Source organism: Anoplophora glabripennis, unplaced genomic scaffold (assembly GCF_000390285.2).
Source record: "Anoplophora glabripennis isolate ALB-LARVAE unplaced genomic scaffold, Agla_2.0 scaffold895, whole genome shotgun sequence".
NCBI lineage: Eukaryota > Metazoa > Arthropoda > Insecta > Coleoptera > Cerambycidae > Anoplophora > Anoplophora glabripennis.
This window is the reverse complement of record NW_019417009.1, coordinates 3,386-19,715: the sequence shown is the minus strand read 5'-3', so window position 1 is coordinate 19,715 and position 16,330 is coordinate 3,386. Positions and strand designations below refer to the sequence as shown.

At 32.8% G+C, this 16,330-nt stretch overlaps 2 protein-coding genes across 2 annotated transcripts in view; one reads left to right on the top strand and one right to left on the bottom strand.

Moving 5' to 3' along the window:
- Positions 1 to 5,652, bottom strand: part of LOC108911526 (trypsin-3) — a 34,443-nt gene extending 28,791 nt beyond the window's left edge. The window contains exon 1 of the mRNA XM_018716492.2: positions 5,570 to 5,652. Coding sequence (XP_018572008.1) covers positions 5,570 to 5,597 — 28 coding nt within the window. The 5' untranslated portion in view covers positions 5,598 to 5,652. The remainder of the gene's footprint in view (positions 1 to 5,569) is intronic.
- On the top strand, positions 5,549 to 13,180 carry LOC108911525 (trypsin-7-like). Its single transcript, XM_018716490.1, has 2 exons — positions 5,549 to 5,632; positions 12,376 to 13,180. The coding sequence occupies exons 1-2, from the start codon at positions 5,584 to 5,586 to the stop codon at positions 13,098 to 13,100; spliced, it is 774 nt and encodes a 257-aa protein (XP_018572006.1). The 5' UTR covers positions 5,549 to 5,583; the 3' UTR covers positions 13,101 to 13,180.
- Positions 13,181 to 16,330: the final 3,150 nt, after the last annotated feature.

Genomic DNA, 16,330 nt, shown 5'->3' with positions numbered 1-16,330 from the left:
CACATTTAAAAAAATATTAATGTACAACAGCCAAGAAGAAGCAATGAACAAATTCAAAATTATTTCACCGAAAATCCGAAAAAAGTTTAAGAATTGCTAGTTTGGACCTACAATTACCACGGGACACCATAAGGAAAAAACTTAAAAAATACAGTAATATGAAGCCTTTTAAAGCGACACCTTAGAAGACAAACAAATGAAATATTCCTTATAGTGCCAAGGAGAATACCCCAATTACAGACATTTTCTAAAAAAAAATTGTTTACTGACGAGGCAATATTTACAACCAATGGGACAGTAAATTCACATAACACGAGGCATCAGGCATAAGAAAATCCGAATGGGTAATAAACTATAGGCGACAGTATTCATAGAAGGTAAACGTATGGTGCGGTATATTAAATACCAGAATAATTGGCCCCTTCTTTTCTGAAGGCAATAGCCAAAGTTTTTTACATTTTTTTAAAATGAATTCTCGGATGCTATTGATTAACTTCCACTTGCAGAAGTGGCTGGTCTACTGTTTCAATTAGATGGCTGTCTTATCCACAACACCAGTTTCCTCCCAGGGCTCCCGACTTAACTCCCCTAGATTTTTTTCTTTGGGAGTTCATTAAAGAAAAAGTTTACTACACTCGTCCAACGAATTACAACGCCAGTTGTCTAATGTTATAGCACACATTCAAAGACGATACAATAAATGCATTCAATTAAATGGAGATTTAGTTGAAAAATCTAGAATTTAAAGTTAATTCATGTGTGTTAATTTTATTTTATTTTACTGCGTTTTTTGTAAATTTTATGTTAATGTCTCATTTATTTTTCTGTTTGTTTCATTGTATTTTGATATAAGGATGTCTATTAAATGTGTTATTAAATATTTGTTGTGATTGATTTGTTATCGCGTGGGTTACTAGATAAAACGCTTCTTAATGCATAATAAACAACTTGACAGTAATTTAGCCATAGAATCGTTATTCTTGAATATTTTTTCATAAAATTTGGTATAGATCCATTTCAGGGGACGCCGAATCCACTGGCGTACGCAGATTTTTTCTAAAAAAATGGCTAATATGGATTCTGAATTTTTCAGCCTCTGAATATGATCTCTCGAAGTCAACTTTCGTTAAAAGAAAATATATAAAGCAGAGGTTTGTAGGTACACTGTATTTTATTAAATAAAAAAAGTCGGCACACTAAATACCCGAATATACGAAATACACAACACACGGTTACAAAACCATTACCTAACAATTTAAAGCGTTTATTCAAATCTACCACCATCCATATCTCCCGCATTTTTCCCGCAAAGGAGTTAACATAATACATTTTCAAAAAGTTCAAGCTTTAGAAGCAGCTGATTTCCTCAACTGTCTTGAATTTTGCAATTCGTTCCTAAGTGCAGCAGAACTTTATAAACAAAGTGCTCTGGAAGGATGAATACTGTATTACTCATTTTAAACAGGTAAAAAAACATAAGTATTGCTTTCTCAAAAACAATAAGTGCCTACTTAGGTTACACCAAAGTTTTGATTTACACTAAAGTTTACAATATGTAAACTTTGGTTATACGCAACTGCATATTGAATAATAAATTGAAATACTAAAACTGTGTATTATTTAACATAATGAATTATAAAACGTGAAAACGTTAATAATACTAAAAATGATCAATTGTAATAAGCGTACATTCGAAAACAATCATCCCTATTCATTATATTAAATTTGATGACACGATTTTCCTGTGACAAAATACCGACAGCTTTTTGCTCTACTTTGCATGGAATACGATCCTACTACAGTTCGTATAACTCTAGGAGCCAGATCAGGTTCCGTATATAGCTATAAAAATAAAGTTTTTACAGCCATTTAAACATTTAATTTGTTGGTAACAATTAAGCTGACCACTTTCAGACTTAGTGACCAAGTTTTTTGGATTCAGGAGGTCAAAATACTTTCGAATAAGTTGTTTGCAGCCGTGACACTCTGGTTGTCAACAGAACCCTGTCTGGCTCCTAGATTAAAGTATACGTGCAAATTAGAAGGTTATTGACCTCGACACAGGTTAGCCTAGATCGGAAACACGTACCGAGTTGTTTATTTGTCTCCGTCCGATTGTATTTTTCTCTTCTATTACTTACAGTCAATATTAAAATACTACATACATCTCACCCTCTCTTTATAATTTATCTAGTGAGTGTTGTTTTTTTATGTCATTATTTCTGTAATGAAATTGAAATTGTTATGAAATGAAATTTAAATTATTTTAACTCGTGGGGTTTTGTAACTTCAATATTAAAATTTATTTAAATTGAAACAGAGCTAATTTCTTTGCAGCCATAATAGTCACATTTGGTCAGATGAAAACCCGCACACTACTCGTCAGTTTAGCTTTCAGAGGAGGTTATGTGTCAATGTATGGGCAGGAGTATATGGCGATCGTTTAATTGGGCCGCATTTTCTACCTGAACATCTGAATGGGCCGCGTTACTTTAAATTTTTAGTAGACTGCTTAAAGTAAATTAAAAAATTATCACTATGATGTTAATAAAACATGATTTTTGGCAAGTCATGCTCAGACCTCGTCGAGGTTCTTGCTGGGCAACAATAACAATTTAATTTGTTGATTGCACAATTATAAAAAATAATTTATAGCATTTTAAATTATTATTGGCTGACGTGAGCAAACCGTTTATTTATTGTCTTTATATGAGCGAAAATATATAAATATGGCAACATTGCATCTAGGGCGCTTTGTTCATATCAATAGATAAGATAAACTATGTAAGAAATAGATAGGAAACTCAATGAAAAAATGCATTAAATACGCCATCGGTGTTTGGAGTAAGAAACACTTTCAAGGACAATTATTGCACATACGAGGGGTATAAGATAAGTTCATTGGGTGTAAAGGGGCATACGATAACTTCTCATTATATTCGTAAGGTGATTCACAAACACTGACCAAAAATGAAACCTCGTATTCTTTAGTGAATTTTAAGAGGGCTCTTTCGTATAAAGCTTTTATCTAGGAAGTTTCGTTAAAAAATACAGGGTGTTAAAATTTAAAAAATATTTAAATTTTTTACAAATAATAAAAATTAAAAAATAAATGCTGCAGGGTATTGCTGGAATATTTGTCTAAATAAAAAAGTATGCCGCTGCTTTATTGTAACAATCATGATATTTTCGCATTCCTCTTCCAATTTTCTACAAATTACTATTCTTTTATATTTTTCCAAAAAAGCCTTTTTTCCTTAGTAAAACTTAAAAAATGAACTGAAGACACACTTCGATATTTGAATACAATGCTGTTTAATCGTTACATTAGTAGGCTGTGTTTGCGCAAATTGAGGTATTTTTGAGCATTTACTCAAATAAAATTATCTATGAGATGTTCTTTATTCGATTAAATAATATATTAAAAAAAAAGTGTTTCTATTGTAATTTAAACAATGTTTTCAGTTGAACGGAAATTGTTTTTTTTTTTTTTCGAAAAACATAAACGGTGGTGATTTGTAGAAAATTGTAAGAAGAATCCGAAAATATCATAATAAAGCCCTGTATCTCAGCCACTGGAACATTGTTATTTAAGAAAATGCTTCCGATTTTGTACAATATTTACATACATTCATGTGATTAATTTCAAATTATTTCACTCACTAGTTAAAATGTTATAAAAAATTTAAAATATTAATTTAACACTGGATTGTTTTAGTGAACCGTCCTAGACAAAAACTTTATATGAAAGACCTACCTTAAAATTCACTAAAGAATTCGAGGTTTCATTTTTTGTCACTGTTTGTAAATCACCATGTAATTCATTTGTAAATTGATGTCATTGGCAATGTTTCACGTATAATTTCTTCATTCACATTATTACATTTTTTGAAAATTCTAAAATTATGTTGTAACGTATGAATCATGATGAAGTTCCGGCGTCAGCTGTTAAATTTCAAAATGAATGCTAACAGAGACAACAGAAATTTATTTTGTCTCTGTCTAAAAAATGACAGACACATATCGCTGTCCTCTCGGGCTCTGGAGTCAAGTAGTGGGGGTAATTTTCAATCTCTTACCAGTAAAGTTGCCTATGTGTGTTCATATCGTAGCCGGCTGACGTCAGCCGGTCAACTTAAATATGCATTTAAATTTTTTTTGATCACGCCTTCGTATTATACTCATTTTTCTCTATCTGCTATTAAAATTAATGACATTATGACTGAATCACCCTGTATAACAAAAATAATCTAAATGCAGTTTAAGGTATTAATAAATGACTAACAAAAATGGAAGGTCAAAGACGAAGAAGAAAAAGAATAACGTTTTCAAAATTACAATTATCATAAACAATTTTGTTTTAATTTAACAATAAGCCATTGAATCTTTTACCTTTTTCACGAGAAACCTCTGCGTAATTTGGCGAAGATGATGAAAGAATATTTATAATTATAGGTAGGTACACAATTTCTAAAATATGTCAGTCAGTTGAGTATGAGATGAAAACATAGATTTTATATAAAGATAAATTTTACATTTGTTTAATAATACCTGAAGGAATGTAAACAATACCACGAGTGTATAATAAATTTTTCAATCTAATTACGTTGTAATTTAAATCTATAATTATTTTTTATCTAGTAATTTGGTGCCGTAATTGAAATGCTATTCATATTAAAATCCTTTAAGAAAAGAATCTTAAGATAATTAAATTTTAATCTTATATTTACAATCAAAGCAAATTCCTTAGATAAATGTTTAGGATAAAAACTGAAAAAATGAATGAACTGTTGATTTTAAAAAATCTACTGATTTCTCCTTTTGAATTTTTTTCATAAAAATTAGTTAAATCTTAAAATAGTTTCCATAAATCATTCAAATCAACTGACATATTATATTGCAGTCAATTTCTCAAATAAACGGAATTGTAGGTACTTGTCGATCTTTACATAAATGTATTTTTCGCTTCTTTTTCAAACCGGTAGAAAAATTGTTAAATTGTGGCAACTAAAAACATAGCGAAATCGGTAATTCTAGAATGTCACTATTATTTTTGTCTAAATTATTCTTATTTCTTACAGATTGAACATACATTCCATCATCAATTTTTACATAACTCGTTTCGTTTTCTTCATTTACATTGTCACTTACCATTCTCTTTCTTTATACAAAGAAAAAACACTTTTTTATACTGGATTTGGACCTATCCAAAACACTACCAATCACTGTATTCATTTTAGGTTGTACCAGAGTACCAATTTATTCAATCAGCGATATCAAAAGTTAAAAAAGACGCACTAAAACTTTTCTGTTTTAAATATATGGCTCCAAATTATCCACATAGTCAATACAATAGCCTGCAGATACTATTCAACATTTAACCCTTCGTTGAAATGAAATTCCTTCAAGAACTTACGTCGTATGTGCTCAAAATCAGTTATATCTGTCTCTCTCCAGAGAAAGAACAATAAAAGTGGCAGTGGATGATTAGATAGCATTGAACTTTAAATAATTTCGGTATGTGAGATTCAGGAAAGGTATATAAGTAACATAATTGATGCTGATTTACCAAATTGTGCCAACATGCTGAAACCCATCGTACTGGTTGCGATACTGGCTAGCGTTGTTCGGGGTGAGTGTACCTATATCAAAGTACTTTTACTAAATAAATCTTCACATTTACTTTTGCGACAATTTATGTAGAATGATAAAAGATGAAGCACTTCATTTCAACTGATACTGGCTACAGAAATGCATTGAAATATTCGTATAGATAAAAGGATTTAATATCAAAAATCTATTATTTTATCGAACGTGGATATACAGTATGTATATTTTGAAATTGAATTAGTTATTTTTTAGTTACAGAGTGGTATAAATCAACGTTTTAATTATAATAATAATTTCTTAACTAATGCCAACACTAAAACTAATAAACCAGTTTGAAAATTAACACTGGATTATTATAAACAAGTGACAGTATCCCAAACAATCCACTTTTCTATTAAAGGTTAATATTAACAGAATATTTTGTATTTGATTTGAAAAATATTGCAAAACAGAAATCACTTCCCGAATTGGTTATGTTTTTTTTCTCATGAACGATTATTTTCTTCATTAATGTAGAGATTATCAGGTGCAGGTTATTATTATTACTAGATAATACCAGATATTATGGTTCACAATAATATTGAGCTCTCTAACCCTACTGATACTGTAAATGTCTTTGCTGATTATTTCAACAGTGTCTTTATTCAATCTCATCCAATAGACTCATCTAAATTTCTTTCAAATGGTAAACTTTCAGTATCTATTGTCATTTCGTCTATCAAGGAGGAAGATGTGTTACGAGGTCTGAGAAGATCTAAAACTCCTTCACAATGGATGTAGATGGTAATCCAAGTTTTATCTTAAAAGACTGTGCGTACAGGGTGATCGATTTAACTGGAGAAATGAGTTTTTCTGGGAAACGGCTGAGAAAAATAAATTATTTTAAAAACTATTACATTTCTGATTACTTTACTTAAAGGTAGGGATACAGAAATTATCTTTACGGCGCTAGGCGTCGCGGCGTTTCAAACAATTTTTTTCCAGCAACATACATTTTTTAATACGTCAGGATAAAGATCCCTTAATTTTAAATATTTTTCCTACACAGGGTGTTAGTAAATAAGTGCGACAAAATTCAGGGGGTGATTCTACATGAGAAAATAATGGCAGTTTGCTTATAAACGTATGTCTGCAAATCATTAGTTTTCCGGGAAACGGGGTGTCAAAGTTTTTCTTAAAAGCTAACGATTTAATTTATTGCTCTGAAACCGGTCGAGATGTGCAAATGAAATTTGGTGGGTTTTAAGAGGTAGTTATTGCGCATTTTTTGACAAGCAATTAAGAATTCTATGTTCATCATTGGCGCTCGTACGGATAATAATCTCAATTTTTTTAAAGGAAAAAATGGTACGCCACTGAGATATTACAAATTAAAAATAATTTTTGAATTCCTCGTTCAATTTGTGACAAAAAATCTCTCTTGTCTTTTCTTCGTATGGGGCGCCGTTTTGATGCAAAAAAAATAAAACATCTTAACGCGTATTTTTTATTTCTTTAATACATTACCTATTAGGCTACTGTCAACATTTGTCTGTTAAATACGAATATTTTTAAGAAATGTCAAATTAGCGTTTCATCATTATTAATTTATTAAGCTTTTAGTTTGCTATAACATTAGTGTTAATAAGTAATTAATTTTTCTTTTATCGAAAAGAATGGAAAATTTTACAAATGCGGAATTGTCAGATACGTATTTTGTCTATGGTCGAAGTAATGGAAATGGTCGGCAAGCTCGACGATTGTATGCTGAGTTGTATCCAGGACGTAGGGTACCTCCTCACACAATATTTGTTCGTCTTCATCAACGTTTGCGCGAAAATGGTTCATTTAAGAAACAAACGGTTGACTGTGGGCGCCCTCGAGAAGTACGAACTGTGCAACTAGAAGAAGCAGTTCTCGAGTTAATTGCGGAGTCACCTGAAACAAGTACTCGAAAAATTGCCAACATATCGAATGTAGGCAACTTCACTGTATTTAAAATTCTTAAAGAACAGCAATTGTATCCGTTTTATATTGAACGTGTGCAATCTCTATTACCTAGACTTTTTTCCGCGCCTATTTTTTTGCCAATGGATTAATCATCAAATCGCTCAAATTCCTAATTTTTTAAATGCCGTTTTTGTTTACTGACGAGGCTACTTTTGGACGACAGTGTATATGAAATTTCCATAACAATCACTTATGGGTTGAGAAAAACCCCCATGGAATCTTTGAAGCTCATTTTCAGCATCAGTTTTCCGTAAATGTATGGCTTGGGGTAATTGATGATCATTTAATCGGTCCATATTTCCTGTCACAACGACTAACAGGCGAGTCTTATCTTAATTTCCTACAGGAAGAGTTACCTGTTCTTCTTGAAGAAATTCCTCTACAGCTGAGACAACACCTATGGTACTTGCATGATGGTGCATCAGCCCATTTTCGCATTAATGTACGTAATCACTTAGACACACTATATCCAAATCGTTGGATAGGTAGGGGAGGTACGGAACATTGGCCTGCTCGATCGCCGGATTTAAATCCTCTTGATTTTTGCATTTGGGGTTTTCGTAAGTCATTATTCTACTCCCGTTGAAAATGTTGATGACCTGAGGAATCGAATTATAGTCGGCTGTGAGACAATAAGAAATATACCAAGAATATTTGCGCGAATACGACAATCAATGAGGCGAAGAGTTGAATCTTGTGTCACATCTGAGGGAGGTCATTTTGAACATTTGTTGTAGCTTTGCGCCTTTTCAAAATTTTATTAGTGTTATTTTCTGTTATTGTTCTGGTTTAATATTATTGTATTAGATAGTTCTCGATAATGTATTAAAGAAATAAAAAATACGCGTTAAGATGTTTTATTTTTTTGCATCGAAACGGCGCCCCATAGGAAGAAAAGAGAAGAGAGATTTTTTATCACAAATTGAACGAGAAATTCAAAAATTTAATTTGTAATATCTCAGTAGCGTACCATTTTTTTCTTTAAAAAAATTGATATTATAAAATTCTTAATTGCGTGTCAAAAAATGCGCAATAACTACCTCTTAAAACCCACCAAATTTCATTTGCACATCTCGACCGGTTTCAGAGCAATAAATTAAATAGTCAGATTTTAAGAAAAACTTTGACACCCCGTATCTCGGAAAACGAATCATTTGCGGACATACGTTTATAGGCAAATTGCCATTATTTTCTCATGTAGAATCACCGCCTGAAATTTGTCGCACTTATTTACTAACACCCTGTATAAAAATTGTTTATGTTCCCATTATTTAAAAAGTTGTCGATCCCCAAATCGTACTTTGTTAATAAGACACCATCATAAAACTATATAAACCTATTAAATGACACTATAATTTAAAAGCTTTGCTGTAATTCTCCAATGCAACTAAACAGTGAAAAACAATTGCAAAATTTTTATCTGTTGTGATAGTTTTTGCTACACATAATAAATATAGTAAATTCTATTCGTTGAACTTTATTACTTTTTGAATAAATGTAAGCAGGCTGGGCAATAAACAGTATTCGTTTTCATATTACATATTCTCAATGAGAAGTGTTAGAATTTTGAAGTCTTTAATAATCATTATAGAGTTTATAGAATTAATTTTTTAAGTGTTGTGATCGTTCATTAGTAGTAGTTACTGAAAAGTAGCAGTAATAAAATGTTTTCCCATGACGAAAATGTGGATATGCTGTTAATTTTCGGAGAAGCCCAGAAAAATGCATTATGGGCAAGAAGATTATACGCACTGAGATATCCCGAAAGAAATCTTCCAAATCATCAAATATTTAGCAAATTGGAAAATGTTCTCCGTCAGAATAAGAAATCATTTTTAATTAACAGGGCGAGACAAAAAACAGTAACCGCTGATGAAAATGTGGCAATTATAATAAACTATTTTGAAAATCATCCTGAAGCATCTATTGGAAAGGCTTCGAGAGAGTTAAATTTGACATATAATGCAATTCAAAGAGTTTTAAAAATTAACAAATTTCACGATTATAAAATACATAGTGTGCAAGAGTTAAATCCTGGAGATTTTGAACGGCGAAAAAATTTTATTTCTCAGTTCTTAGTTGCATTAGATGATGATCCTAATTTGTATAACCACATTTTGTCGACAGACGAAAGTCATTATTACAAATCGTAAAAATATTCATCATTGGTCGGACGAAAACCCACATAGTATTAGAGAAGTTCAAAGGCAGAGTCACTTTAATGTCAATGTATGGTGTGGAATTGTAGGGCGCCATTTAATAGATCCATATTTTTATGATGGTGTCTTAACGGGACAAAGGTATTGTAATTTTCCTGCAAACGAAATTCCTATTCTTATTGAAAATGTGCCACTTCAAATTAGGAGAAACCTGTAGTTTCAATTGAATGGGACGCCTTACCATAATGCTGCAGTTGTTCAAAACTATTTAAATTTGCACTATTTGCAAAATAAGTGGATAGGTACTAATGGCCCTTTACAAATTGCTCCGAGAGCCCCAGATCTAACCCCTCTTGATTTCTTCTTGAGGGGAGCCCTAAAAAATATTGTGTATAAAACTAAAACGAACAGTATTGATCATTTGAAGCAGAAAATCACTGCTGCTTGTGCTGAAATACGTGGCAATATTTTAAAAAAAGTAACGTCCAGTGAACTAAGAAAACGTTACGAATTGTGTTTAAATCATAATGGTGCTCACATTGAACACCTATTAAAACATTAAGTATTCTGTTTATTTATTTCAGTTGATATTCTTTATATTGTTGTGGTCTCCCTGATGATAGGTGGGTTTGTAATTCCTACAAACTAATGTAATTGTTGTATACTCAGTTGTGTTATTAAATTGTTTATAGTGGATCCGTTTTTTATTGTAAATAGAACCATAGTTATTGATATATTGAACCAGCAAGAGCATTGAAAATGATATATAACTGACTATATCGTTGCAGTAATAATTACGAGATAGAGAAATTCACTAGAGAATTGCCCGTAACTTTTTAAATAAAAAAATGTTATATAGGAAAAATATTCAAAATTAAGGGATCTTTATCGTGATATTAAAAAATGTATGTTGCTGGAAAAAACATTTTTGAAGCGCCGCGACGACCTAGCGTCGTAAAGAAAATTTCTGTAAGTATGCCCTAACTTCTAGTAAAAGTAAGCAAAAATGAAATAGTTTCTAAAATAATTTATTTTTCTCGGACGTTTCCCAGAAAAACTCATTTCTTCGGTTAAATCGATCACCCTGTACTCATTTTTTCAACCTTTGTGTGTATTATTTTACTGATTTCGAAACATTCTACTTTCCCGTCTCTTTGGAGAAATGCATATGTGTATCCAATATTTAACTAGGGAAATTTTAATGAAAGTTTTTGAATCCACTCTATATAATAAAATGTATTATCTCACTAAGCATCTGATATCCATTCATCGACATGGATTTATGCAGAGAAGATCTACCATTTCAAATCTCGCCGTCTTTTCTCAGTTTATTTCTGAAACGTTGGATGGTGGAGAGCAAGTTGACGTAATACATATTTACAGATTTCCAAAAAGCCTTCGATTATATAAATCATTACATCTTACTGGACAAGTTACAAGATTCGTTAATCAGGCTTTTATAATCGTATTTAGCAAATAGACAATCTATGGTCAAGTTTCAAATCGACTTGTGAAAGAGAAGTTATGCGAAGAAACAATGCTGCAGAAGAGCGTGATCTTGTTGAAAATGATCCAGGTACTAGTACGAGAGTACAAAGTAAGACGTTGTGCAAGACACTTTGCGAGAAAACTATCATTACCAACCAGTACAAGAACTTCTCCACACGGATCTTCCCCAAAAAGTTCGTCTTTGTGAATGGTGAAGCTATCGTCTGGATGTTCTTTCAAGAACCCATTTCTGTGACGAAGCTACATTTACAAGAGATGGAATCAACAGTTTTCACAACCATCATCATGTGTAGGCAATCGAAAACCCTCGTAAACGTTTATGGTGGAATAATTAATAATGAAGTTATTGGACCATATTTCTTCGACGGTTTGAACAGCGAGATGTACCGGGCTTTTTTGGAGAACGATCTACTTCTACTACTTCAGGTCATTCCTCCTCCTCATTATAGAAGAGGCGTCACTAATTTCATCAATGAAAAGTAGTATCTAAATCGATGAAGAGGTAGTGGTCCGATTATTACGCCACCACTGCGATCTCCGGATTTCAACCCATTGAACTTTTTCATATGGGAACATGTGAAGATATATCTAATAGGAAAGCCTAATTGTAGGGATCAACTCATTGAAAAGATTCATACAGCGTTTGATGAGGTGAAAAACGATATGGAAAACTGGGAACGAGAGCTTCGACAGAGGATTGAGTTGTACATTGCAAGGCGGTGGTCACATTCAGCAGCTATAATAATTACACTGTTATTGCGCTTTTATTAAAATAAACCACATTTTTTTCTAAGCCTTCGAATTGCGACAATGTAATTTACTCTTTAGCAACTGCCCATACAACCTGGCAACTTCCAATATTTCAAGAACCATTCGGAAAGCGAATATAATCATTTTTGCGTAAAATTAGTCATTGAATTGTATATCTGCTTTTTTCAATCAGAGATTTTTAGTTATCCCTTTGCTGCGAGGATTTATTTGATTAATTCTTATATTTTTTCATGGATAGCAAAAATCCAAATAATCAGAGAGACAGGGTGTTATAGTAAATTGACTAAAGTTTATTTTTCTCGCAAAATTGTTTATTATATTTACTATTATTTTCTAGGTGCACCCCAACCCGACTTAATAGATTTGGACGTAGATCCAAGAATTGTCGGTGGAGAACCCTCGAGCATCGAGAAGCACCCTTACATCGTCTCTGTCCAACGAAACGGTCGCCACCACTGTGGCGGTTCCATCATATCCTCAACCTGGGTCGTCTCTGCAGCTCATTGTTTCCTTCGCGAGTTCGATGCCTATTCCATCCGTGCGGGATCCTCCAAGCGCAATCAGGGAGGCCAAGTCATACCTGCGCGCAAGATTATCCTCCATGAACTCTACTTAAGACAAACTCTCGACTACGATATTGCTCTGATACAGTTGGTCAAACCCATCACCATCCGCGTGGCTCGAGCCATCATCTTGGCACCTGCGGGTTATAACCCTCCAAAACCTGGATCTATCGGCGTCGTCACCGGATGGGGTGCACTCTGGGAAGGTGGACCACTAGCTGACAGGCTCAAGGTCGTCCACGTGCCTGTTCTCTCCATGGAACTATGTAGGAGCCGTTACGGGCAGAACGTCATAACTCAGAGAAAGTTTTGCGCTGGGTACTGGCAAGTAGGAGGTAAAGACGCTTGTGCCAATGATTCTGGAGGACCGATGGTCATCAATGGGGTGTTAACTGGTGTCGTTTCGTGGGGTGCGGGTTGTGCTCGGCCTGACGGGCCTGGGGTGTATGCCAGTGTACCCAGCCTTAGAAATTGGATTAGAAGGAAAAGTGGAATATAAAATATGTATAAGATTGATTTTGATCAGATATGTAATTAGATCAATAAATAAATACAGATTCAACCAGTTGAAATAATCTACCTATAGTTTTTTAAATGTTGATTTTAAGGAGACAAAAAATTATAAGCATGATAATAAAAACATTCATTTTGAAGGTCTTTTTGAATACTACAAAAAACTCCGGGAGCGTTATACACGTAAAATTAATCTTTTTTCCGTCATTTGGCGTTGAATATCGATTCGAGTATTCCCCCCAAAACAAGTCCCCCTCCACTAACCATATTTCGCTTTGTATAGGACGTACAACACTTTTTAAAAACGACTTTCTTTGTTTATTTATAAGCTACATTTTTGTTCATAATACTTTTTTTAATAAAATCTCGAAAAAAATTCTTCGAATATTTTTTGCTCAAAATTTGATTCTCTATCGATTTCCACCCCCGAGAAGGGGTGTCAACCCCCAACAGGGTGGAAGCGACAATCGGCGCTATGTCACTAATGTTCATTGACATTTTCTCTAACTATCTGCCAAATTTCAAGTCGATGGGTTCAGTTTCAAAGAATTCGGAGGTCAAAAGCTTCAGTGACTGTACTATATCTACCCGATGATTGTGGAAAATGACAACGCATTGTCAGAAGAGGATATGTGGTTTCAGCAGGATGGTGCTCCACCTGTGATGGTCAAATCAGATTAATTATATTATTTAGTTTTAAACACCCTGTAGTAGTTAAGATATTTATTGTCATTATGTGTAACTACTTATAATTGTTATTGTTCTATTTAATATGCCGACTGGCAAATTGTTGAACTGAGAACAAATCCGTTTCAACAGAATTAATTGGAGGAATACACTTTTGTCTAAGCAAGAAGATGGTAACGAAATTGGATGAATAGATGTATATTTTGTATGCGCCGTTTTATTGCTAACTCCCTATACTGGAACCTGAGCAGTTCTAAGTAAAAGAACATCACACACCACATTATGCCGTAGCTGTGAGTGATTTTCTTAATGAGAACTTTCCAAATCACTGGATAAGACGCAGAGGTTCAACTGAGTGGCCTCCGAGATCGCCAGATCGCCAGATCTAACGCCCTTAGACTTTTTTTATGGGGAGACTTAGAATCGAAAATTTATGCAACACCACCGAACTCACTTGACGAGCTTCGTCGGCGAATTGTTGTCAAATAACGCCCGAAATGCTTCGAAATGTTCGTTCGGAAGTGGAGCAAAGATTTTAATATTGTATGGAAGCGGAGTGAAACGAATTTGAACACTTACTAAAATGACATTCTTTCATTCATTGATATTTTGTCTTATTCTTTAAGTGATGATTTTATTGTCATATCCTAACCAAAATTTAAAAAGTCGTACAAAAGGTTCGTCAGAAAAATTAAGATTGATTTTTAATAGCGATAAAATCTAAGTGTTGTTTTTTATCACAGCAAAACGGTTTGTCAATTAAATCATTTGTGTCACGAAATTTATGGATTTCAATGTATTGATTGTTCGGGGATTTATATTGGACAAATAAAACAAAATACAAAATACAGAATTAGTTCACATAAATCCTCTTGTAACTCTAAACATAAACAAAAAGAAACAAACATTATTAGCATCCCATCATTTCATAGACGGCCATAATTTTAATGAAGAATCGATTAAGATCTCCGATAATGAATTTAATTTATCAAATACAGACTGATTAGTGATTAGCGAGATGATATGTATAAATTCACACAGTAATTCCATAAACAAAAAATCAGATAGAGATAATTTCAGAATGTAAGTTGTCATCAAAGTTTTTAGTTTACTTTTTGCGTTACCACAAATGGAGAGCTCTAAACCCTAGTACATATTTTAATTGTATTTTGAAGGCGACCAAACATATTAGAGTTTTCTCATGGAAACAATATTTATTAAATGAAAAGTAATCTAATACATACTTTTTAAAATTGACAGTTTATTACACCATTCCGACTGTACATTCTTATAAGTCAGGATTCGATACGTAATAAATACAGATCTAATTAATGATTATTTGCTTTCTGTGTTTAGCCCAGTAAGCATTAGTACCCAAACTTTAAGTACATACTTGATAATCCTTCTAAAGAAAACATGTTTTCATTTTAAATTAATTAATTGCAGATTATAGACTGCCTTCAATCAAATGCTTGACGCTACGATGGTATTTTTGGTAAAGTATAGATCCTCTCCTGATTTAGTCTCATTCCAACCATAAGATTTTTTTTAAATTTACAATCTAGTTAGTCATATACATACATATAACTACTTTTTCAAACTCTTCAATTCAAGGCTGCTACAGTATTTATTTGTTTCATACAATTTCTCCGAAGGCTTCGATGCGCTGATTAAAATTTTACAGTTTTGATGACACTTCAATACAATTTTTCAAATCTTCAATTGAAAATGAAACTTCCGCTTTATATTTCTTAAATTGCCGATATTTCTTAGTCGCGAATACAACCATCAAAACACGAGTCAACATAGGAGGAAAATTGCCTTCCTAAATTTGCGACTATTATATAGACAGAAAATTCTATTTTTACGAATATTATATTGTGATAAAAATGCCTTCACTTGAGAAATCGTGAACGCCCTGTGTCAAATTGATCCATCGCCGACCTGGAGTTTAGGACTGATGATGAACGTCTTCTCCTGAATTTCACTCTTAAATGCAACAAGACTTGGAAAAAAATTTGGAAAAAAATTTAAAAAAAAAGTATATTACACACCTAGGGCAGTAAAATAAGAAATGTCGACTTCACCTTGGCCGACAATTACATGTGATCTGAGGCTTAGAAGTTTTTAACAAATTGTGTAAGAAATTGGTCATATATGAACCAGAAATAACTCCTCAAAAACTAAGAGATGAATTAACAAGTTTAGCACACCAGTGGAAAAAACTTGTACAAACTCCATTGGACGAGTATGAAACACGTCAATGTGATGAAAGTGAAAGTGAAGAAATAGACTAGGCGGTATCTGTTTTGGTTTGGATGAATTGTATATCCACAGAGATTTTTGGCTTTTTGGCTTTCAAATATCACTAAAAATGAACATTTTTCTATGCGCATAAAAAAACGTGGGCTTAACTTTTGGCGGCACAATATGTTAAAAAAAATCGAAAAATGTCATATTTTTCTTCCTATTTAATTATGTATATAGTAGTAGATTTTAGGCGAAAATGGAAGAGGAAAAAAATGTTTG

Excerpts from the sequence above, each read along its gene's own strand:
- LOC108911525 (XM_018716490.1), top strand. The coding sequence starts at position 5,584 with ATGCTGAAACCCATCGTACTGGTTGCGATACTGGCTAGCGTTGTTCGG. Across the intron at positions 5,633-12,375 it reads ACTGGCTAGCGTTGTTCGGG|GTGCACCCCAACCCGACTTA; the intron begins GTGAGTGTACCT and ends ATTATTTTCTAG.